Below are 25805 nucleotides of genomic sequence, written 5' to 3' on the forward strand. Positions count from 1 at the left end.
CCCAAAGCCAAAAAAAAAGGTTGGAGAGGCCTGATGTATTGGGAACTGGCAAGTATGCTACCCTGCTAACATAAGAATGGGCCTGTAAAGTTTGTCTAATAGGACAGAAGGCTAGAGACTGGGCACAGATCAGGAAAACAACTGTCTTTGAGTTCAAGAATATAAAGAGAATATATTCAGTGAATATATTACTCCAATGAAAAATTAGAATGTATTTTTTAAGGATACAAATTTGGGAATTACAAAAGATATATTTTGATTGATCCAGCATATATTTACTCACCACTTTTGCATCTATGGCAACCTGAGCAAAACCTTTACGTTTAGCCCAGATAAGCGTATAATTTTCATCACTAAACAGAGCTTCTCGTGTTCCTCCTGGTGAAATACCCAACAAATTATGTTTGAGAACTGAAAGACAAGTTTCCTTTGTACCAATGTCCATACATAATTTCTCGAAAAGTTTTTGACAGCCTGTAAGAAAGCAGTAAAATAATAGTTAGTAAATAAGAAAGTAGAACATTGCATTTTAAAGGAATATTAGTTTCGTATAAAATCCAAGCTAATTCCTTAACAGTTCCCTTACTTAACATACTGGATGAAATAGGATTTCCAAGCAGCTTACACAAAATTACATATGTAAAATATAAAAACCAATATAAACATTGTTAGGAGTCTGATGTATTGCACTCCCTCAGAGCATGCACAGAGTGCAAGCACACATCAGCAGAGACAGAGGTCACTGGCAGCAGGCAGATGTTCACAAAGTGAAGGAATACTCAGACAAAGCGTTTTGGACTACTAATCTAAGTTTACTTTACAAATATTTACATAGAGCATAACATAGTTGAGGAACTTTACACAACAGCTCTTCACACAAACTCTCCACACTCTTCAATCACATGTCTCATATTAATAGCCTTGTGCAATCATAGTGTCCACATGCAATATGAACACCAGATTGCATCACCAGGCTTGTGTTGCTATGCCTCAAGAAAAAAAAAAAAGGGGCAAACGGCCTTGGTCAGAAAGCCATCCAGGGGCGGATCCGCACGTCGGCCCCAGAGCGCATTTATGCGACCCCAGGGCACCCCGAAAATGATAGTCTGTACTTGCCTGTAAAAAGAAATGAGGAAGAGACGCCGACGATGACGCCGACGCCGACGACGCCACCCAGCTTCCTGCTCCCCGGCCAGCTCGGAGAGCTCTTTTTGAAGAAGGCGGGGTAGAGAGCTTTTTCCGCTCTCCACCCAGCTCTCCGTCCCGGCCAGGGAGCAGGAAGCTGGGTGGCATCGGTGTTGTCAGCGTCATCGTCGGCGTCTCTTCCTCGTTTCTTTTTACAGGCAAGTACAGACTATCGTTTTCGGGGTGCCCAGGGGTAGCATAAATGTGCTCTGGGGCCGACGTGCGGATCCGCCCCAGCTGCACATCCTGGCCGCTCTCAAAGACCTTCAGATGACTATCTCAGGGGTTGTTACTTTTGTTCTTCAGTTCCAGAAAAACTTCCACTTAGATATGAACACTTTCAAATCAAATGCCTGACTATTAGTTTCGTATAAAATCCAAGCTAATTCCTTAACAGTTCCCTTACTTAACATACTGGATGAAATAGGATTTCCAAGCAGCTTACATAAAATTACATATGTAAAATATAAAAGCCAATATAAACATAGTATAAAGAATGAATACCTTAAAATCACTACAAAAATGCAGTAAAACAGAACAGTGTCATAATCAATGACAAGTCTGGAAAAGCCTGAGTGAACAAGAGGCTTTTGAAACTTGCCACAGCTTCTGTTTTTGAACTATACATGGGAGAGTCTTCCAGAGGGTGTGTGCCACTACCAATAAGGCTGCTTATGTGCCATTGTCTGGTGATACTCTTTTGGTCATGGAACAGCCAATAAGCTCCTCAGAAGATCTCGGAGTTTGAGTCGTTGGATATAGGGGAAGGCGGTCAGCTAGATAGACTGGCCCCAAGTTGTTCAATGCTTTGATTGTGAACAATGAAATGTAGAATCTTGCTTGGTAGCTAGTAGGCAACTTGTGCAGTTCTTCTAAGGCAGATGTAATATGGGTATAGCCAGATGTTCCACTGAGCAGCCTAGCTGCTGCATTCTGTACTAGCTGCAGCTTCCAAACCAATTAGAAGAGTAGCTCCACATAAAAGTGCATTACAGCCGTGTAACTGTGAAGTTACCAGTACATAAATCACTGTGGCTAGTCTATCTCTGGATGTAGTTAGCATGTCACTCAGAGTTGGTAATGGCTGCTCCTGACCAATGACATCACGTGGGCCTCTGATGACAAGGATGGGTCCAGGAGCACCCCCAAACTACTTACTGTCTCCTTCAGAGAAAGTGCATCCCCAGCCAGAACAGGCAAACACCCCAATTCCTGAACCTAGGAACCACCTACCAATAGAATCTGTGTTTTATTAGGAGTCTGCTTCAGTTTATTAGCCTTCATCCAGTCCATAACTACATCCAGGCACTGGTTCAGCATGTGCACGGCTTCTCCTAATTCAGATGCCACATACCTTGCCCAAAATTTCCTAATGACCACCCCCAACAGCTTCATATAGATAATAAATGATACTGGGGAGAAAATTGTACCCTGTGGCACCCTACACATCAGCTGCCAGGGGTTGAGGACTGTCATCCAGTGTTATTCTCTGAAAGTAAGTAAGAGCTGAGCCAGTGCAGAACAGTGCCCCCAGATCCCAACTAATGGAGGCAGTCCAGGAGCATGTTGTTGTAAACTGTATCAAAAGCTGATAAGAGATTACTAAGAAGTAAGAGGGCCACACTTGCCCTTTCCCTCTCCTAAAGAAGGCTATCCATCAAGCAGACCAAGGCAAATTCCATCCTTAAACAGGGCCTGACTCCCAACGCTCTCATATGTGGCCAGTCACTTTCTTGATGAGTCTTATGCTACCTGCACACTACCTGTCTTCTAGCCCTGCTTTATCATTCTAATATCCTAGGTAAAACAGGGGCCCATCCACCATGCTGAACAGAGGGCTGAGGAGTAATTGTGTCAATGGTCCTTCATGCCTCACCATTCCACAGCACAACCAGGATCTCAACAGAATTGCTGGCCTTGGCTACTAGAAAATCCTCTAGAGCATTTATGAACACTACAGTTTCCATAAGTCTCTGAGGGGGTACCATTTTAATGGGTCCCCCACCTCTGCAGGGAGGGACTGACATTGTGAAACCAATCTTCGACAGAAAGTGGTCTGACTATGACAATGGGGTGCTACCACCCGCCAAGATTGAGACCACCCACCTCATGCCTGAGGCAAAGACAAAATCAAGGTTTTGTGCCTATGTGTTGGCCAGTGACATTTGACATGGGCCAGATCTACACCAAGCAGGATATGACCCCTTGAAAATGGTTTGAAAACTGTATATGGAGTGTGTCCTGGGCCCCAACAGTTGTCACTACTGTTATAAACCATTTTAAAGCAGCAGAGTAGATCCTGCCATGGTTTCCATGGCCAAGTGTATTAAGGCAGCCTAGATAGGAAACTGAAGCTCCCCAAGACTAATTTATTTATTTATTTATTTATTACATTTTTACTTCATCCAGCTTATAAAAGTGATCAGAGTGATCAGTAGAATCCCCAATCTTTATCTCTTCTCCAACAAAAGGTACGGGCACTCATATCCTGTCCAGGAGAACCAATATTCTTTGTATTCAAGGCTATATTTTTATGAAATGAAATGACGATGATGATGAATTTGATAATATGGCAAATTAGAGCAATAAAATAAACAGGGATGGTGAATGTGAGCACAATCCACCCCTGCTAGTTACTAGTTTAACTATCCACTAAACTTCACCCCCTGACTCTCACTCAGGGGGATGCCACTCACTAGAGTTTCCCCCCTACCCAGATCTCATCCTAGGGTGGGGTCACAGGCCTGTCTCCACACATGCCCAACTATGTTTCTGGGTTGTGAACTGCCCAGAGAATTTTGGATATCGGGCAATATAGAAACATAGTAAATACATGTGCAACTCATAGTGTGGCTGGAGATATTCCAATTGGAGACAAGGCTCCAGTCACAACAATTAGCTCTCAGCTCCAGGCAGTATACACGCTGCCCATAAAATCAAAAACAAAAGGGGAGAGCAAAGGGAAAAAAGTAGAAGTGGACTTGCTAAGAGAGAGTAATGAATAGAGTAGGGGTTAGATGTTCCCCTTCAGCTTGTCTCTGCTCTCTTGCTGCTTCTGCACTGCTAAAACACACCTTCCTAAGGATGTGGGACAAAAGAAACGATAATACCAAAAATGGGGAAAGACCTGTATCATACAGAAAATGATCAATGATTTCAGGAGGTTCAGGTGCCATTTCCCACCCCCAACAAGCCGCGCCTGTCATTGCTGTGCCGCCACCAAATAATAAAATGGTAGTTTGCTGCCAACGTTCAGTGGCAAACCACTACAGAGTTTTTAAAAGGCCAAATTTAGTGTGCTGTCAAGCTTCCATTGCGGTTTGCCATTGAAACTTGTAACATGCCCACACAAGCACATAGCATGAGTAGGTTGACTATATGGAAAGGAGGACAGGGCTCCTGTATCTCTAACAGTTGCATAGAAAAAGGAATTTCAGCAGGTGTCATTTGTATTCATGCAGCACCTGGTGAAATTCCCTCTTCTTCACAACAGTTAAAGCTGCAGGAGACTTGCCCTCTTGACCAGATACAAAAGAGGGCAGGGCTCCTGCAGCAAATAAATAAAATAATTATTGAAATATGCACATCCAAATCATTTAAGTCCTTTAAGTATCTTTCTATTATTATAAGGTCACAATTGTACACAAATATATAACCCATAATTCCCAATAAAGGTTTTCAGTGTTACAGGCAATTAAATTGCCATCCACAAGAGCAGCCTCATCAAAGTATTGCTCAGATCCAAGATCTGTGAATGTAGCTAAGTTCATGTTCTGTGCCCTGAAAACCTCCTCCAGAGGGTTGGTAGGCAATTTGAACAAAGTGAGTTGTATCAGGTGGAGCTGCTGGAATTACCCCAAATCTGTGAAAAGTATCTTATGAGGGCTCACTAAGAAGAATGTTAGAGTAGGAGCAAGTTGACCCAGGTTCAAATGCCCAATCAACCATGAAACTCAGCCTAAATTTCTCTCTGCCTGTTCTGGGAATAAAATGGGATATGGCAAGAACCATGTATGCTACCATGCGCTCCTTGGAGGAAAGGTGAAGTATAAATATAATAATTTAAATGAAAAGGGGCTGGAGAAAATGAAATGGGAAGAAAATCACCTGGGAATTTAAGGACAACTCGATCAACCACTGAGTGACAAAACCTCTCCTTCATGAGATAGAGCCTTGATATAAATAATATGTAATCTAAAGCAATTCCTCCATGATAATAAATAATCAGCCCTGGTCCTTCCGGTAGGTTTTCGATCCCATGTAGTTCATAACCTGTTTTGAACACAAATCAAAGTTTCAAAATTTATTACGGTCATAGACCAGCAAAATAAAAATAGCTAGAAATACAATCATTATAAAAGCAAAATACAATAATTATAAAAGCAAGCCAAATTAAGAACAGGGAGACAAAAGTCTCTAACAGACAGGTTAGAATAACTACAATTACAACTATTATAAAGACAGTCCTGTTAAAGACTGAAGAGCAAGAGTGATGTATCTGAAACACAAAATGTCATAAACGAAATAGTAATAGCAGTGGCTTACTATCCTTGGTTTATCATAATTTTTCTGCAGGTGATAGCAGATGCACAGAACCATGCTACATTGTGTGTAATCACAGGGTTCTGATCTGATAATAGGTGTTTTAAATAAAATACTTCAGATCTCCCTAGTTTTTTAAAAAGAATTGAGGTAATAAGATCTTTATGGAGGTCACGGTAAAAAGGGCAGTGGAATAATACATGGGCTTCAGAGAACACAAATCAGAATAGTGTCATTGATATAGAAAAGGGCATCATTGTTACACTAAGAGGTTCAAAGTCTACGAAGTCTACAAATTACGCTGTAAGAGTGTGTCTATACATCCTGTTTGCCCTGGCGTGGATGTGCAGTGGCACTTATATGACACAGACGCCAACCCACAGGTCCATCAGGTTTTTCCGTGTAACTGTGCAGTTCATTGAGGCTTACTCCTAAGTAAGTGTGCTGAGGGTCTTATGTCTAGTCAGAAGTAAGTCCTGGCTTTCCTTGGGTCTGCAAGGAAACAGTACAGCAGACTTCCCCTCCCCTCCTTTGCACACATGCCAGGGAGGGAGGTGCTATCTCTATTCAAACCTTTAAAGGAGTAAGCGAGAACTTCTGCCTTGTCACCCCTCTCCTCTGGGGTAATCAGCTCATGTCAATTGTGCCAAGAACCAAGAAGCTCAATAGCCCCAGGTAAACAAAGCAATTCCCTTAGTGTAGAGACGCTCATTGTAACTGCAAGTTTTGCCATTTCAGAGCTCTGACACCATAAAAATTGATAAGAGGGGTAACTCTTATGCTCTAATTAATAAACATTAGAAAGGAAAATATTGAGATGATTAACACTTCTAGGATCTCTAGATTGCAAGATATAGAATAGGTTTGCATGATCAGAGAAGGGAAGTAAGCCACACGCTACCTAATTAACCGACTTACCCTTGCTGGGGCAGCTTGTTGCAACTTCCAAAATCCGGCAAGGGTGGGTAGGGCTGGTTTACAAATCACCCCATCACCCTAGAACAAGCCATGGGTTGCAGGTTGGTTTGTAAACTAGCCCCAACACCCACCCTTGCCAGGTTTGGAAGTCACAACGAAACATGCCCAACAATGGTAATTGGGCATGCACGTTGAAGGAAAATAATACTCTTTTTTTAGTGCTGTGCTGAAACTTCACCTTTCACAATCTCTTTGGTTCCCTACGAAAGAGGCAGTCATTTTTCTGCCTCTTTTGCTGTGTTGCTGAGAATTTCAGAGAAATTTCTCAGGGTAGAGGGTTTTAGTGCTTCTTTATTTATTTACAGTATCTATATACTGCTCCCCATTCAAGAATTTCGGAGCAGTGAACAATAGAAGAAGCACAAAGCAAAACCCAAAATGCCTCTCACAGCTTGCAGGCAGTCTGCAGGCAGCAGCACAGCGAAGTCCCATGGGACGGAGTCCTGGCTAAGTCCTCCAGTGGGGCTTTCTGAAAAGCTGGAGCAGCTGGAGGGGCTGTAAGGACAGAACGGGAGAGGGGGATGTGACAGAAGAAAGAGTGCACCCATGCCTTGGCCACCTCCTTCCACTAAGGTGAACACTGAAGCCTGCACCTTTAGAAATTTCTCTGAAATTCCCAACCCTTCCTGTAAATTTTGGGGTGGAATTTATTTTTGCCCCTCCTCCTAACAAATAATTGAAAATAAACAGATCATAAACTTTGGCACAGTGCTATTTATTTTCCTTTCCTTATTGTGCAAACCCGGCCCCAGCTTCCATACTTATTCCCAGTAGGATCCTTGTATTCTAAATGCTCTTATAGACTTTATATGACTATCTGTGAAAGATAAAGAAGAAGAAAAACAACCACCACCACAATGAGATGAAGAATTTTTGATGACTTATTGAACAATATCTAGTGGGCCACTCTTCCCACATGTAGAAAAGAGAGAAGGGGGAGGGGATACCACAATGCAGATGCAAAAGGTGAGACAAGCTCTGATGTTGGTAAAAATTCTTATTTTTAATTTTTTTAAAAAAATTCTTTAGTACTCGTACTGAAGAAAATATATTTTTATTATTAAAGATAAGATTTTTTACCAACACCAGAGCTTGGCAGGATCTACACTACTGCTTTAAAATGGTTTATAACAATAGTGACATCTGTTGGGGCACAGGACACACTCCATACAGTATACAATTTTCAAATCATTTTCAAAGTGTCGTGTCCAACTTGGTGTAGATCAGATCCTTGTCTCAGTTTTTGTGTCCACTCTTTCTACGTGCCAGAACAAAAAATGTGTAGATCTTCAGTGTATCTCTTAGAGGGGTGCCGTTTGGGAGGAATCGCTAAGTTTGAGGGGAGTTTGCTAATATGTTTAGGAAGACTTTGCTTCCAGGAAACTGGATTTATATGAGGGGGGAAAAGAAGTGAAAGATTTGGAAATGGAACAGACAACCAATCAAAGCAGCAGAAAATGATTAGGCGCAGTGGTTCTGTCTTATTTTCCCTTCTTGTTGGACACTTCACCTTTGACATAGCCCAGCTCTACTACCCAACATGGTGCCCTCCAGATGTGTTGGATTACACATCCTCTCATCCCCAGACAACGTGACAAATGACATACCAGAAAGTACACAATTTAAAAAGAAAAACCACAGCAAATAAGCTCTTCTATTTTCTTACCATGCCATATTCTTCCAAAGATGTCCCAGAGATATCCCAACGTCAAACGGCACATGTCAGGGTAAGTTCCCTTTAATACAGTCATCTTATCAAAGAACACAGCAATAAAAGCAGAAATGTAGACCAAGCACAACATCCAGAAATTAACTGCTAATAACGCCAATGGCAAACACATGATCCCTGAAAGTAAATAACTCTCCATGCATATGGTGCCAATCAAATCTTCATATATGTATGTTAGGTTTGTTGAGGAAGTCATGGTATCTGTGTTGTGGTCCAGGATATGTTTGAATTTAATTCCTGAATGAAAGAATAAAACAAGATTAGTCAAACAATTAAGCTAGGAGAGAGATAAGTGTGTGTGTGTGCGTGTGTTTGTGTATTATATATATCCCCAAATATGTCAGAGCTGTGAAAAGAGCCACTATGGTACAAAATTCATACCCCAAATTGCCCAATTTCACACCTTCCAACACTTCACACATGAAAAAGAGACACTTGAGTCCCTGATCCTATAATAAGGCTTGTTGCCTGAGTACCACTCTCACAGATCAATGAAACATTATTGAAACATGTTCTATACTTATGCGATGTACATTTATTTTAAAATAGTATATCCTGTACTTGCTTCTGAAACTGGGTTTATCAATGATAGTATCTTTAAAAACAAAAAACAAAATCCTAAGGCTACAGTTCTATATATACTTACTTGGGATGACATTGCACTGAGCTGAGTTGGGCTTATTTCTGAGTAGACATGCATGTTTGTGCTATAAGAGTGTGTAATCTCAAAATAAAACTGGTTTTATTATAGAATAATTGCAACACAAGAAAACATACAATCATAGGTAGTTGGTTAGAGAGAGGCAGAAAGAAAGCAGCACACTGTAATTTTGTCTTGGGAAAACTAAGAAAAACCTAACCACTAAGAATGTTGCCATAATTTGCATTTACCTGACTTGGAATATGAACGTTTCCAGGTTGAAATGTTCTACTGGATTATGAAAAGAATATCTTTTCCTCCACAAGATTTTCTCCCACTGAAATTGAACTGAGAACCTGTGCTTCCCTCTTTGGAATCTGCCCTCCCTGCAGTATCTTGGGTGCCAGGGATCCTTGGAAACATCATTTCCCCCAGTGAGACTGAGAGTATCATCAGACGAGCATTTTATAGCACACTAATTACTGGCCACTCATGGATATTAGCGGGTCCTGATGATGATACCGTCCGCCTCCTGCATGTCTCCTGTTCCTTTTCTCAATTTTAGAGTCACAAAATAAACCTCTTTTAATCCATCTCTTCTGATGTTGTGCTGTAAAATGCCCACTAGAGGGTGCTGTCCCATTGCACTCTACAGGCCACTTAGGCAGGATGTACACCACAGCTTTAAAACAGTTCATAACAGTATTGACAACTGTTGGGGCTCAGGACACACTTCACATACAGTTTTGAAACCATTTTCAAAGTGTCATCTCCTGCTTGGTGTAGATCTTGCCGTGGTCACTGGTCTCTTCTCCATGAAAAATGCTTATTTCAAACTCAGAAGAGAACCAGAAAGAGCCCATTGTAAGGAAACACGATGATGATCCTCTGAGATTTTAGCACGTTCTCTGGAAAATGCAGGAACAAGGGACACTGTAAGTACATGAGGTGGAGCAGAATGCATCTGTCACTTCCTTCCCTTTTTCTCAGAGACTTCTAGGAAGTGGGAGGCTTTGTATGTGATATACCCCCCTCTCCCTCTCTGTGTGTGTAAGAGAGAGCGAAGTGGGGGAGGAGGAGCACTGGTTCTATCCATGGCCATTACTACGGGTGTGCACGGACCCCCCGCTCCGCTTCTCTTCCAGATCCGCGATTTGCAGATCGGGTCACTCCGCCCCACCCCCGCTCTGCCTATGTCCACTTCACTGCGGAGTTCCGGATCCGGATCGGAGCTCCGTTTCCCCCCCCCAAAGGCTTGCATTAAGCTAAAAAAGTATACAATTTTTTTTCTGTTAAAGTTAGAAACCTCAAGTTTGGCACCATGACACCTCATGGAGGTATACACACGCACACCAAGACTCAAGGCAATCTCATCATCCTCTGATTTTTTGGGAATTTATGAAAATCGGGCACCCCATTCACACCCCTTTCGATAGCTCCGTCAATTTGCACGTTAAAAACCTCAAACTCACCACCATGATAGCTTATCCAGGGATACACACGCATGCCCAGACTCAAGGCAGTCCCATCATCCCCTGATTTTTTGGGAATTTATGAAAATCGGGCACCCCATTCACACCCCTTTCGATAGCTCCGTCAATGTGCACGTTAAAAACCTCAAACTCACCATCATGATAACTTATCCAGGGATACACACGCACGCCCAGACTCAAGGCAGTCCCATCATCCTCTGATTTTTGGGGAATTCATGAAAATCGGGCACCCCATTCACACCCCTTTCGATAGCTCCGTCAATTTGCACGTTAAAAACCTCAAACTCACCACCATGATAGCTTATCCAGGGATACACACGCATGCCCAGACTCAAGGCAGTCCCATCATCCCCTGATTTTTTGGGAATTTATGAAAATCGGGCACCCCATTCACACCCCTTTCGATAGCTCCGTCAATGTGCACGTTAAAAACCTCAAACTCACCATCATGATAACTTATCCAGGGATACACACGCACGCCCAGACTCAAGGCAGTCCCATCATCCTCTGATTTTTGGGGAATTCATGAAAATCGGGCACCCCATTCACACCCCTTTCGATAGCTCCGTCAATTTGCACGTTAAAAACCTCAAACTCACCACCATGATAGCTTATCCAGGGATACACAAGCATGTCAAGACTCAAGGCAGTCCAATCATCCGCTGATTTTTGGGGAATTTATGAAAATCAGGCACCCCATTCACACCCCTTTCGATAGCTCCGTCAATTTGCACTTTAGAAACCTCAAACCCGGCACCATGATAGCTTATCCAGGGATACACGTGCACGCCAAGGTACAAGCCGACGGCGATGGCGGCAGAGCCCGGTAAGGGACCAAGGGGGAGGGGGGCCTTACCTGCGTCTGTCCGCGGTCCGTCAGCTTCTTCAATTGAGCCTGTCGTTCAACCAGGACTTCCTGGTTAAACCGCGGGCTCAATTGAAGAAGCCGACGGACCGCGGACGGAGGCAGGTAAGGGAGAGGAGGGCGGGGAGGTTACCGGGCCCTGCCGACATCGCCGCATGGGCGACAGCGACAGCAGCAGGGCCCGGTAAACCCCACTTACCTTTCCGGCGGAGCTCCGGATCGTGGCGAAGGATCCGCCATCACCTCGATCCTCTTCGCCATGCTCCGCCGGCCCCCCAATCCTCTTCACCTCCGCCTTAAGGGCAGGCGAAGCACCCCACTCCGCTTCTAATTCGCCGGTCCGATTAGAAGCGGAGCACATCCCTAGCCATTACTACCTTCATTATGCCGACCATAGGATGCAAGCCGGGACTCCCTAGCTATGTCTACATGCTGCCATCAGAGGTAAAAGTGTTGTGCAGCCATACTCTAGCAGTCAGACTAGCTTCCAGTTGGGTTAAGTTTCAATTCCAACCATTCAATCCCAGCCAGCCGAATGCTGAGCTGACCCTGGTAAGCAAGATCACAGGGAGGAGTATGTTTCAGGCACAGGAACTCCCCTGCACATATGGTTAGCTCCGGGGAAGCTATTTTGCCACCTAAGTCAGGCCACACACACACACAATCCACAGCAAATGCAAGTCTAAGTCTAGGAAAAGCCTCACAGTACTTTTCATGGAGCAGTTCTTAGATATCCAAATTCCACAAAGCATCTATGTGCAAAGTGCTTTCAAAGATCCAGGCAGAGATAGAATCCAAAGCAGGAGGGATTTCAGGCCTTGCGTCCAGAAATTAAACCTAGCAAAGCTTTTACAGCTTTGCACCAGCATTTAAAGCCTATTCAAAGCCAATTGACAGACAGGTCCTCTCACCTGTAAGCCATTCACAGTACTAACAGGGTGGGATGGCACAACTCACCAAGGCCCTTTTTGTGACCCCCAACTCAAAACATCCTCAAGTTCCCAGAGAAGCAGCAGCTTCAAGGCTGAGATAGGGAGTAATAGAGCTGCTCCTGTGGGAACTTCTAGCAAAGATAAGCTTGCACAGACATTAACACTCTATAACTATGTCTTAATAAATCTACCTGTCTTCAAGAAGGCCTATACTTTACATGCTCTTGCTGAGCAGCTTGTTGTCTGATTCCTGTAACAATGGGTTCGCAGTGCTGGTTTCAGACGACATGCCAACCCATCATGGGTACAACAACTCCCCATTAAAAAAGTTTAATTAGTTTTAATCAATTTAAATGTGTCTCTGTGTTTGAAGCCTGCATTGACATCTTCAGTCACTGGGTGGCAGACTTCCCTCACCGGCACACAGCTTTGAATTTGAGAACAGTGTGAAGGTGGGGAAAGGGGTATGTTGAAGGAGGAGTCCAAGGGACAGAGTTATGCAACTGCCCCTCCCCCCTGCTCTGGGGCAGCTCCCCTTCAGTAGAATGGAATGGACAGACCCCCCTGGTCAGGGCTATAGGGGTACACCATGGCAGTGTCCATGCCTAGGGGTACCTCAAAGTATTACTTCTCTCAAACAGGGTGGGCACAATGTGTCCAACTCTGTCACCTACATAACTTTGCTTGGAGGCTTCACTGCATTGAACTAAGGACCACACCAACGAATGCAAGCTGGATCTATTCAATAGTTAAATATAAATAACATTAAATTAGGATACACAGATGCCCACACTGCCCTGTTTAATGGGGTGTTCGGCATGTAAGGAAGCAATGACGTACCTTGGTTGCAAAATGTGTGCCGTGTTATTAGCTTTACTAGCATGATCAGACAAGTATTTCAGAGTATATCTGTTGTATATCTGCCCCGCCTTCCAACATAATAATCTGGTTTTGGAGATTGGCATACAGTACACTAAGGAAGGTTGAAAATGTTGCATATGCAGAACATTGAGTACCAAACTGAAGCAGTTTCTAATCTTGACGTCATGGTGAAAATCAAATAATATGTTCTAACTAGGGGTGTGCACGGACCCCCTGATCCACTTCTCTTCCAGATCTGCAATTTGCAGATTGGGCCTCTTCGCTCTGCCCCGCTCCGCCTATAGATCCGGATCGGAGCTCCGCTTTCCCCCCCTTAGGCTTGCATTGAAATACAAAAAAGTCTACAACTTTTTTTCTTTTAAAGTTAGAAACCTCAAGTTTGGCACCATGACACCTCATGGACGTATACACATGCATGCCAAGACTCAAGCCAATCCAAGCTTCCCCTGATTGTTGGGGAATTTTTGAAAATCGGACACCCCATTTTCAGACATGGACTGTTCTCCGACAATTTGACAGATAAAAAAAATGGAAGTGGGAACCCTCACAGATGCCATCTAGATCCACATTCATGCCAAGTTTCAAGCAAATCCCATCATCCCCTGATTTTTGGCGGGGCTTTAACCTCTAACGCACCACCCATAACCCCAATTCACACCCCTTTCGATATCTCCGTCAATTTTCACGTTAGAAACCTCAAACTTGGCACCATGATAGATTATTCATGGATACACATGCATGCCAAGACTCAAGCCAATCCCATCATCCCCTGATTTTTGGGGAATTTATGAAAATCAGACACCCCAGTATCTCAGGGATTTAAAGCTGCAGACAGCTCAATGGGGCCATTTCAAAGGAAATCCCAACATGCCATGAATTGGGGAGTAGAGATAAACCTAAATATGAATCTTCTTCCACACTTGAAAAATTGATTTGGAACTTCCAACAGTCTAAGTGAGCGCAGGAAGGACTTATCCCCTGAGTCTAAGCAAGACACACACAAAACATCCCTGCGAGGCAGGCAGGGAAGGAGGGAAGGCAGGCAGGCAGGCAGCAGACATTTCTGGGGGCATAAGGAAGTGAGCCAAGGATAGTTTCAAAGCCAGTAATGCAAACCATCCCTGTGAGGTGGGAGCAGCACAGAGAGATGCCTTTTCTTTTGCATCCCATAACTAGGCGGCTAAGAGGATAAGAGTAAAGCTTTGTGATCCTTGCTTCAGAGTTGATTGACTGCACTGTGATCACAGCCATTACTAAACAACAAAATAATAATGTTAATAGCAGTACTAATTAATATTAATAGCAACAATAACAACAACAACAACAACAACAACTACTACTACAACAACAACAACAACAACAAGGAGTTGAACCACAGTGAAAGCCTGCCTGACTTCACTGAAGAGGAAAAGCCAGGAGAGCTTGGGCTATGGGGTGTAAATATAAAATGGAATAAATAAATAAACAAAGGAGGGGTGGAATTAAAAGCAGCAGTGTTGCTGAATAAACAATTATTATTATTATTATTATTATTATTATTATTATTATTATTATTATTATTATTTATTTATATAGCACCATCAGTGTACATGGTGCTGTACAGAGTAAAACAGTAAATAGCAAGATCCTGCCGCATAGGCTTACAATCTAATAAAATCGTAGTAAAACAATAAGGAGGGGAAGAGAATGCAAACAGGTACAGGGTAGGGTAAGCAGGCACAGGGTAGGGTAAAACTAACAGTAGAAAGTAACAGTAGAAGTCTGCACAACATCAAGTTTTAAAAGCTTTAGGAAAAAGAAAAGTTTTTAGTTGAGCTTTAAAAGCTGCGGTTGAACTTGTAGTTCTCAAATGTTCTGGAAGAGCGTTCCAGGCGTGAGGGGCAGCAGAAGAGAATGGACGAAGCCGAGCAAGGGAAGTAGAGGCCCTTGGGCAGGTGAGAAACATGGCATCAGAGGAGCGAAGAGCACGAGCGGGGCAATAGTGTGAGATGAGAGAGGAGAGATAGGAAGGAGCTAGACCGTGAAAAGCTTTGAAGGTTAACAGGAGAAGTTTATATTGGATTCTGTAGTGAATTGGAAGCCAATGAAGAGATTTCAGAAGCGGAGTAACATGGTCGGAGCGGCGAGCCAAGAAGATGATCTTTGCGGCAGACTGGTGAACAGAAACCAACGGACTGATGTGAGAAGAAGGAAGGCCAGAGAGAAGAAGGTTGCAGTAGTCCAACCGTGAAATAACCAGCGCATGAACAAGTGTTTTGGCAGAAGAGACAGACAAAAATGATCGAATCCTGGCAATATTATACAGGAAAAATCGACAAGATTTAGCTACTGCCTCAATATGAGGAATAAAGGAGAGCGAGGAGTCAAAGATAAAGCCAAGGCTACGAGCTTCCTTGACCGGAGTAAGCGTAACATCATTGACAGTAAGAGAGAATGAGAGATGAGGAGAAGGTTTAGGAGGAAAAACAAGCAATTCAGTCTTTGCCATGTTAAGTTTCAAGCGACAACAAGAAGAATTTTTTTAAAAAGGCTATATCTGTCTTTTACCAGTAAGAGGGAAGTGGACGTGCCCAGGGGGAGGGGGAACTGTGCCAATTTGACTGGCCCTGTCTAGGGACCATTCTTTAAGAAGCGACCTGCCACTTCAACTCATGACAGGCATTAGTCTCCAGTGGTTAACCTTTGGAGGATTCTGATGATTCTCCAAGGGCAGGAGTGTGCACTGGGCATGTCCACATGCCCTAGGGGACCTCATCCCCTTGCACCACATCTATTCAGTTGTTCACCAAGGTTAGGGTGGGTAGCAGTTCTGTGTTTCCTATCTGTTATTTATTTGCTTAGTTAGTATATGATTTCAGGTTGTGTTTGTGCATTTGGTGGGGCTACTGTTTTAAAAAACACTGGGAAAAGTCCATTCAGACTAAGAAAGAGAAGTTTCCCAGTATCCCAAGTTACTAGTATCCCGTTTTGCCTATCCCCTCCTCCAACTTTGGGATCATGTGATCATGATTCTGCCTCTCAGCACTTCAAAAAGGTACCTCTCCCGCTTCCCCCTGATTTTTTAAAAAAATATAGCAAGCGAACCGCACCACGCAGGGAGCTGAGAGTAGGCTCAAAATGACCCCCAGCCACGACTCTCTAAGCACAAGAAGTTTCAGAAAGATAGCTTAAAAAACAATACAGTTATCCCCTATTCTTTTCCGCAATGCAATCCTATGGGCGAAATTTTCCAAAATAGCGATCGGATCACGCCGTGAAAACAGAAGCGCTCTGCCATACGCTTCTCTTCGCCATACTTCTAAGGGTACGTGGTCTGCTTCTACTCCGCCTCTGGGCAAGGCGGAGCAGGCCAATTCGCTTCTGATTCTCCAATTCTAATCGGAGCGGAGCACACCTCTAGTTCTAACCAACCATTCCAACTGAATTTAAAAGTTTTTGCTTGTAATTTTCACTTATTGCTGTATTTGGATTATTTCTAACACAGTGTAATCATAGATTACAACTGGAGAGAGGGTTGTTGAATAACTTCACCCAATATCAGAGCACCCCACCTCACTTAAGCCAATACCAGCTTCACATGATCAAGACAGAATATGAATATATAGGATCCTAAGCCTTTGTAAGAATGAGGTTGTTAGGATGGGCTAGAAGTCAGCAGGACTTGACCCACTGAAGAGGATCAGAAATTCGTAGAGTTAATTGTTCCATGGAGTTGTAAAGGCTGATGCTTGAGGAGCACTGAACTGCAGAACACACTGCCCATTGCATAAATTCAGAGCAGGCTAAATTATTGTCCAAACACTAATGCTGATTTCTGTTTTACTATAGCAAAAGTTACATACCCTTTACATACCTAGGAACATTTATTCCATGATGATGATGGATCTTATTTTGGCCTTCCTGGCAGCTGTTTTGTGGTTATGTGTGCAATAGAACAATATTAACCAACGTTGGCCTGGTACTAAAATAGTAAGTATGAAAAAACATTTTAAAGATGCAATTAGGTAAGAAAGTAAAATAATAGAACATACTGTAATTTCAGCATTTGCGGCATGTCTCTTATGCATAAGATTTGCAGAATTCCAGAAACAAGACTACAAGTTCTACACATAAGGTCATAGACTTTTCGATTTCTGGGGTGGGGGGGGCGATGGGGCTAAACCTGGTAAAGGGGGCTAGTGTTATTTGTTTACTAGGGGTGTGCATGGACCCCCCGCTCCGCTTCACTTGCAGATCCGTGATTTTTGGAGTGGGCCGCTTTGCCCCGCCCACGCTCCGCCCACTTCCGCTCTGCTCCGCGCTCCGGATCCGGATCGGAGCTCCGTTTTCCCCCCCATAGGCTTGCATTGAAAGCTAAAAAATTATACAACTTTTTTTCTGTTCAAGTTAGAAACCTCATGTTTGGCACCATGACACCTCATGGGGGTATACACATGCACGCCAAGTTTCAAAGCAATCCCATCATCCCCTGATTTTTGGGGAATTTTTGAAAATCAGGCACCCCATTCACACCCCTTTCCATAGCTCCGTCAATTTGCATGTTAGAAACCTCAAACTCGGCACCATGATAGCTTATCTATGTGTCCCCATGAATGCCAAGTTTCAAGGCAATCCCATCATCCCCTGATTTTTGGGGAATTTTTGAAAATCGGGCACCCCATTCACACCCCTTTCCATAGCTCCGTCAATTTGCACGTTAGAAACCTCAAACTCGCCACCATGAAAGCTTATCCAGGGATACATACACACGCTGAGACTCAAGGCAGTCCCATCATCCCCTGATTTTTGGGGAATTTATGAAAATCCAACACCCCTTTCCATAGCTCCGTCAATTTTGCACGTTAAAAAAAAACCTCAAACTCACCACCATGACAGCTTATCCAGGGATACATACGCCGCACGCCGAGACTCAAGGCAGTCCCATCATCCCCTGTTTTTTGGCGGGGCTTAAACCTGCAAAATTTGGAACTTCCAAAACTCCAAGTGAGCGCAGGAAGGACTTCTCCCCTGAGTCAAAACCACACACACACAACATCCCTGCGAGGTGGGCAGGGGAGGAGGGAAGGAAGGCAGGCAGGCATGCAGCTGGCATTTCTGGGGGCATAAGGAAGTGAGCCAAGGATAAGCCAGTAATGCATATAAAATGGAATAAATAAACAAATAAACAAAGGAGGGGTGGAATTAAAAGCAGCAGTGTTGCTCAATAAACAACAAGAAGAACTTATAAAAAAAGGCTATATCTGTCTTTTACCAGTAATAGGGGGACGTGCCCGGGGGAGAGGGAAGCAGCTGCCAGTTCAACTCAAGACAGCCATTGCTTCACCACGAGAGCTCTAAGAAGTAAACGCTCACTTCAACTCATAATAGGCATCGCTCCACCACTAAGAAGTAAACGCTCACTTCGACTCATGATAGGCATTGCTCCACCGTTTTAATCTCTTTGGAAGGCTCTGATGGCCTTCCAGTGCAGGAGAGAGTGGGGGCACGTCCACGATGAGATGCCCTAGGGGAGCTCATCCCCTTGCACCTGTCGCGGAATTTTAGCTGGTTCTTTTGCTATGCCCATAGGTATGAGAAAATGGCCTATCATCCTTAGCTATAGTTCATAAAGTTCATGGCTTCCTGTTCCTTTAAACCTTGTTTTTAATGCTGCAATTGCTTTTGCTTTTAGAGTTAAGTTGATGCAGAAACTATGTGACAACATAGGCGTTGTCCACCCCGGCAGTCAGAGGGTGGAGGATGCCTGCAAGGAAAGATAACCAAGAAAATAACAGATAGAGATGTTTTTCTGTAACTGTGATATCTTCTAGTCAACGAAGCACTCATACTCTGTACATGCCTAAATGCTTAGCTTCTTATTGGTTGTTGCATTTTCAGAACTGTATTATGATTGGTGAGAAAGTTCTGCCATGGTATCTAAGGGGAACTGACTCTATAAATATGTTGACATTTCCTGAAATTATTGGGCAGTTTCCTCAGACTGCCACCTTGCAGCGCTGCTCGTAATAAACCTTCTAAGGAGAGAGAAATTGTGTCTTGAGAGTCTTTGACCACCACTCAGCGAACCACACAGGAACCCGTGGTTTCGGGTTCCGCCACAATTTGGCGACGAGGACGGATGAGTGGTACACTGGAGAGCCTCTGCTCATGGAGACCTGACACAGGAAATCCTCCAACGTGCGCACAGATCAGGTGAGTAGGAACCACATTAAAATCCTACAACAGGAGGGCTTTCCTTGGTCAACTCTCCCTGTGGCTGGAGTTTTCTAGCGGTAAGTGTCATGTAAAGTCAGTGACGCCTGTTTTAAGGCATTCTCTTTCATTAGAAGAAGAAGAAAAAAAAAGCAGGGAAAAATTGGGATCCAGAGATAGGTTGGGGAGTGAGACTTGCTTGAATGTGTCAATGGTGAATGGCACTGGGAAAACCCGTCACTCATAGTGCTAGCCCCACCGGGCCGTGACCGCTATGACGTTGTACGGCAGGTCCAGCTGCGGATGAATGATAAGCTGATAAGCAAGTCACATACTTTGGGAACGCGCGTTGATAAGACCTCCTGGAAGTGAGGCAGCTTAAAAAGATTTGTGGTCAGACCTAAAAATAAATTAAGGGGGGAAAAAAAAAAAAGGAAAAAAATTGCTCTAAGACCTAGGCAAGCAGGAGTTCCTCTGATAAGGGTCCTAAAAGCGCATTGACGCTAAACTGGCGGAGCATAGATTGCTCCTAAAAGTCATTGTGGTCCACAGTGGACCCGGTTTGGGTAAGCCCTCTAAGGAGGCACCAGGAAGGACCCGGTGTGGGTAAGCCCTCTAAGGAGGCACCAGGAAAGTCTGGGGTCGCGCCCCAGCCTGGGTAGAAGACCCAGTCCGGCCAAGAAAATAATAATAATAATAAAAAAAAAATAGAAAAAGAGGAAACAGGAGGAAAAAGAGAAAAAGAAAAAAAGGGAACAAGAAATAATCAGCTGAAAGAGCTCAGATAAAGAAACCTTAACAGTAGAGACACACGTTCCAAACAGGAACATTTATGTCTGTTTGTTTGTCTTCTTTCCTACCCCAATTCCTATTATGAGCCTGAGAAATAACAGGACTCCTATATAAGCCATACCTGTGTTATGTGTAATGTGACATGTCTGAATGAGTTGCCCTGAATGAGTGGACCACCTTTCCTACTACCTTCCACTTATGAGCTGTGCCAATCAAAACTCTATCTATCGTGCCTTCCCTTGCAAAGGGACAGTGCCGTTAGGGGGGTGAGAAAAGCACAGACACCCTGTTATAAGCCCTGTTGTGAAAACCCCTGTTGTGCTTGTGCCCAAAAACCCAGAAGTTGCCATGTACGAAAGCTCTTCACGTGCTTGAGTGTGGTAACGAGAAACGGTGTGCATAGATAAGAACAAGAAATAGCTGCTGTGGGTTTTTTTGTAAGTAACCTCAGACTGTGGAGCAAAAGAGATAATGGGAAGCTCCGGGTCAAAAACAGGCAGCCCAGAATCAGAAAAAACCGCATTAAAGAAAATGTGTAAGATCTACAAAGATCGTATGCCATCTAGGTTGAATTTAAAAAGATTAGTGACTCTGTGTCAAGACAAGTGGCCATGTTTTACTAAAGATCTACCCTCATTGCAGTGGCCTGTAGTAGGGACATTTGAACCCGAAAGACTCACGCACTTGAGGCATTATTTAGAAAGAAAACAACCCTCCCAGATAGATTACTGGTTTCTTTGGGATGATCAAAGATCAAGATTGCAAGTAGAGAGTGTAATAGCCAGTCAGAAAAATAGCTTGAATCTGCTTAAACAGAAGTTGGGACTGTCAGCCAGCCAGATAGCCTCAGCCCCTTTGCTGCAGCCCCAGAATGACCAAGCACTGTTTGCACATTTAGGACCTTTAGAAGACATTAGAAGCACTCCCAGTAAATTGCTCCCTGTGCGTACTTATCCAAATTTTGCTGATCCAAACCAAGCTCCAATTAGAGCTTACCAGCCCTGGAGTTCCTCTGATATTTGGAATTTCAAACAGAGGTTGCCAGCCCTTAGAGAAGACCCTGAGAGATTTATTGAAGAGCTTCAAAATTTGGCAACATTATATAACCCTACAGCGTTAGATCTTGAAGATCTGCTGAGAATGGTCATACCTAAACATGATTTTGATAGAATTTTAGTTGCGGCCAGAAACCCTAATAACCAAGCCCTTACAGCCTGGCCAGCAAATCCCCAAGCAGGAGAAATAGGTTTGACAGACGCAGACCTCCAGCGAATGAGACAAGAAAGAGAAACATTGTGGCAAGCAATTCGACAAATTTGTGGCAAACGCATAAATATGACTGCCATTCGAGACACAAAACAACTTAAAGATGAAAGCCCCAGAGCTTATCAAGCACGTCTGGAGTGTGCTATTAGAAAGCATTCTAATCTAGACCCAAGCGATCCACAAAATGCCTGGCAAATAACTGATTTGCTTCTAAATGGGCTTATCAGTGAAATTTCAGGTAAAATTAGGACTGCAGTCATCGGGTATCGGGAGGCCACGCCCGAGGAAATTCTACGGGCCGCCACCCAATACTGGGATGACATCCAAGAAAGAAAACTAGGAAAAGAAAAATTAGAAACCAAGTTGCTAACCTTGCAAATAGAACAGCTCCAGACTCAAATCCTACCTTAAGAAGTTTGGCTAAACAGTGCATAGACGCAGTATTGCAACTAAGAAGACCTAAAAATAAAAACAGCTATGATACCAAATTTCTCATTATTAGCAAGCTACATGATACAAATTGATACAAGCCACAAGATTCAGTCCCTGAACCGCTAAAATGGTCAGAGATGAGAAGACTTAATAACCTCATTAACCAAAATTCATGCACTGGGCTTGCGAATAGCATATTACTCTGCACAATTAGACGCAGCTGCACAAGGATTTCCACCTTGCTCCAAGCAGTGGCTGCTACCGCCTTGCTTGTAAAGAAAAAGCAGCTGATTTGAAATTAAAAAAAAAAAAAAATGTGGGTTAGAGTTCCACCGTCGCAGCCCTGTTGATAACCAAATCTACACAATTTCTATCAAATCAGAGATTGACTCGATACGAGCAGATACTACCAGCAATTACCCTTAAACAGTGCACTACCTTAAATGATTGCGAAGTGGTAATTCAAGAATTTGACTGATGTTACATTGCCAGCTCCAGATATAGTTCTGTTTACTGATAGCTCTTGTAAAGGAAACAGCTGGGGAGAGCTAGTAGCCAGATATGCAGTAATTTCTCAAGTACTGATAAAATAAAAATAAAAAGGAAGTGTATACCACATTAGAAAGTTTCGCTCTGCCACGAAGTGCACAAGCCGCAGAATTAATTGCTTTAACCAGAACCTAGCAAAAAGTTTGTCAATAAATATTCATACAATATTGTTTTGTAATCTGTCATGCAGTTGAGCAAATCTAAGAATATAGAGGCTTTATGACAGCCGCAGGAGGGCCTATAGCAAATAGCCCTTTAGCTGCAAAGTTGTTTGAAACAATCTTGCAAATCCAACACTAAAGAGAACACTCTTTTCCCAGGATACTATTCCAACTTGGGAAAAAGAATCGTGCAACTTAAAGAAAAGAATCTTAAGAGGAAAATAATAATAATAAAAAATTGAGAAAAATAATGTATGGGTATTTTATAATGACAAACTAATTGCATCTTGAGATTTAGTTAAGACACTGACATACTTAAACAATGGTGTGCCCCAAGAATACACCTAGAAGCTAAATGAGTGTGCCAAAAGTGTGTAACTTGCCTGAAGTTTTTATAGTCCTAAACTATCTGCACACACCCGTGAGTTTATAGTCCATTTCAATATTGCAGATTGACTTTATTGAATTTACTAACGCAATAAGATTTAAATACTGTTTGACTGTTGTGTGCATTTTCAGTAGATGGGTAGAAAGTTTTCCTGTATAATATGCAACAGAAAAATCCACAATTAAATGCTTACTAAGAGAAGTGGTGCCCAGATTTAGCGTACCTTTAAAGGTGAATTCAGACTATACTAAGAATTAAGTGAAATTCCTTTGGTGTTAATGAACTTGAGAAACAGCCCCAACAGAAAACATAGACTCACACAACATAAGATTGTATTTGGGAAGCTTATGGCTGTTGGACTGTCTCTGCCAAAACCATTTTTCCCCTCATTGAGAGCAGTGAGGAAATAATCTGTAATGTTCTACACTTACACAGACTATTAGTTCAACTCCAAAGAAAAATGAGAAACAAGCAACTGATTCCAGCTGATGTTCCATGTCATCATTTCTAACCAAGAGATGCAGTGTTCATAAAAGTCCATAAAAAGCCCAATTCGTTGGCTCCTACTTGGGACGGACCTTATACTGTGTTGCTGACCACACACACCTGGATACATGCAGCCCATGTGAAAAAGCTAAATCCAGGATGCCAGACAGATGATCCAGATGATCCAGTTGCACTAGAAAGTTACTCAGACCTGATTGAGATGTTAAAGGATGAAAGAAGCTGTCAGGAGGAAGCCAAGAGAGCCCCCTGCACATGCTAAGCGACCAAGTGTCCAGTGGAGAGAGCGAGTTGAGGCTGAAGAGCAGGAACTCCCCTCCACGGAACGACATCTGGTCAGTCAACAAGATCAGCTGTCCTTTTAACCTCAAGTCAAGAGTTTCTGAGTTAACTAGGCATAATAACCCTCCAACGAAATCTGGATGCTCTAAGAGACATTCAGTGAAGAGAAGATATTAAGACAACGCCGTTACAACTACTTTGTGTGTTTTTAACCTCTATAGTTCTCTGAATTGTAAAAATGAAATTTGAGTGTGTGTTATTTCTTATTATACAAGCCCTGCCTTGCATTGCAATCCAAAAAAGAGTCTCAAAAGCATCCCATGACTTGAGCAGGTAAAAAAAAAAAAAAAAAAAAAAAGTGTTTAGTTGCATTATTAAGCAAAGAACAAAAGAGTGAAGATTAGAGCTTTAATAGAGAATGGTTTTATGGCTATGGGCAAAGCAACGACCATCAGGAGGGAATCTGTCGCGGAATTTTAGCTGGTTCTTTTGCTATGCCCATAGGTATGAGAAAATGGCCTATCATCCTTAGCTATAGTTCATAAAGTTCATGGCTTCCTGTTCCTTTAAACCTTGTTTTTAATGCTGCAATTGCTTTTGCTTTTAGAGTTAAGTTGATGCAGAAACTATGTGACAACATAGGCGTTGTCCACCCCGGCAGTCAGAGGGTGGAGGATGCCTGCAAGGAAAGATAACCAAGAAAATAACAGATAGAGATGTTTTTCTGTAACTGTGATATCTTCTAGTCAACGAAGCACTCATACTCTGTACATGCCTAAATGCTTAGCTTCTTATTGGTTGTTGCATTTTCAGAACTGTATTATGATTGGTGAGAAAGTTCTGCCATGGTATCTAAGGGGAACTGACTCTATAAATATGTTGACATTTCCTGAAATTATTGGGCAGTTTCCTCAGACTGCCACCTTGCAGCGCTGCTCGTAATAAACCTTCTAAGGAGAGAGAAATTGTGTCTTGAGAGTCTTTGACCACCACTCAGCGAACCACACAGGAACCCGTGGTTTCGGGTTCCGCCACACACCACATCTTTTCAGTTGTTCCCCAAAGTTAGGGTGGGTAGCAGTGCTGTGTTTCTCTCTCTTATTCTTGGCTTAGTATATGATTTCAGGTTGTGTTTGTGCATTTGCTGGGGCTACTGTGTTAAAAAACACTGGGAAAAGTCCGTTCAGATGAAGAAAGAGAAGTTTCCCAGAATCCCAAGTTACCTGTTTTGCCTATGCCCTCCTCTAACTTTGGGATCATGTGATCATGACCGGGAGCTGACTCTGCCCCTCAGCCCTTTGAAAAAGGTATTTTTCCCGCCGATTTTTAAAAAACTTCTAGCGTGCGACCCGCACCACGCAGAGAGGTGAGAGTAGTCTCAAAATGACCCCCATCCACGACTCTCTATGCACAAGAATTTCCAGAACGATAGCTTCAAAAACAACCTAGTTACGCGCGATTATTTCCCTCAATGCAATCCTATGGCGAAATGTTTTCAAGATGGCGACCGGAGCGCTCCGCCTGAACTAGGAGCTCCGAAAAATGGCCGCTTCTCTTCACCTTGCTTCTAGGGGTCCGCGGTCCACTTCTACTCCGCCTCTGGGTAAGGCGGAGCAGGCCAATCCGCTACTGCTTCTCCGCTCCTAATCGGAGCGGAGCACATGCCTATTGTTTACATTGATGTATATATTTATGTTTCTGGAAACCATCCTTCAGCCATGGATCCTAGAGTGTTTAAACCCACATATTAAAATAACCAGTACACAACAAAAGTATTAGATTTTAATTATAATATTATGATAGTTTGCACACTACCTCACTATCCATAGTCCTATACAATATGCTATCCAGGTTGAAGACCAAGATAAAAATCAACAAACTTTTTATGAATTAAAACAAATGTATTATAGCTAACCAGAGGGAGCATTGAAGGGTAGATAGCTAAACAAAGCACCAAGGAGAAGAAATACAATCAGGATATGCAATGCTGCCA

At 43.0% G+C, this 25805-nt stretch overlaps 1 protein-coding gene and 3 long non-coding RNA genes across 5 annotated transcripts in view; 2 read left to right on the top strand and 2 right to left on the bottom strand.

Annotated features, from left to right (window-relative positions):
* LOC134401627 (uncharacterized) overlaps positions 1-25805 on the bottom strand; it is a 218245-nt gene that overhangs the window by 169516 nt on the left and 22924 nt on the right. The gene's annotated exons all lie outside the window — the stretch shown is intronic.
* LOC134401624 (DGAT1/2-independent enzyme synthesizing storage lipids-like) overlaps positions 1-25805 on the bottom strand; it is a 53372-nt gene that overhangs the window by 11962 nt on the left and 15605 nt on the right. Inside the window, exons 1-4 of one of the 2 annotated variants that reach the window (XM_063130738.1) lie at positions 16862-16915; positions 8372-8671; positions 5293-5457; positions 284-474 (exon numbers count right to left, since the gene is read on the bottom strand). In XM_063130738.1, the coding sequence (XP_062986808.1) occupies positions 284-474; positions 5293-5457; positions 8372-8630 (615 nt within the window). In that variant the 5' untranslated portion in view covers positions 8631-8671; positions 16862-16915. Of the gene's footprint in view, positions 1-283; positions 475-5292; positions 5458-8371; positions 8672-16861; positions 16916-25805 lie in introns of those variants that run through there. The other variant, XM_063130737.1, reaches the window with a different exon arrangement.
* LOC134401614 (uncharacterized) lies at positions 18779-24777 on the top strand. The gene is made up of 2 exons (XR_010025666.1): positions 18779-19518; positions 23462-24777. It is a non-coding gene; the product is annotated as an uncharacterized LOC134401614 (long non-coding RNA).
* LOC134401613 (uncharacterized) lies at positions 20655-22644 on the top strand. The gene is made up of 2 exons (XR_010025665.1): positions 20655-20815; positions 21782-22644. It is a non-coding gene; the product is annotated as an uncharacterized LOC134401613 (long non-coding RNA).

This window comes from Elgaria multicarinata, chromosome 7 (genome assembly GCF_023053635.1).
Source record: "Elgaria multicarinata webbii isolate HBS135686 ecotype San Diego chromosome 7, rElgMul1.1.pri, whole genome shotgun sequence".
Classification (NCBI taxonomy): domain Eukaryota; kingdom Metazoa; phylum Chordata; class Lepidosauria; order Squamata; family Anguidae; genus Elgaria; species Elgaria multicarinata.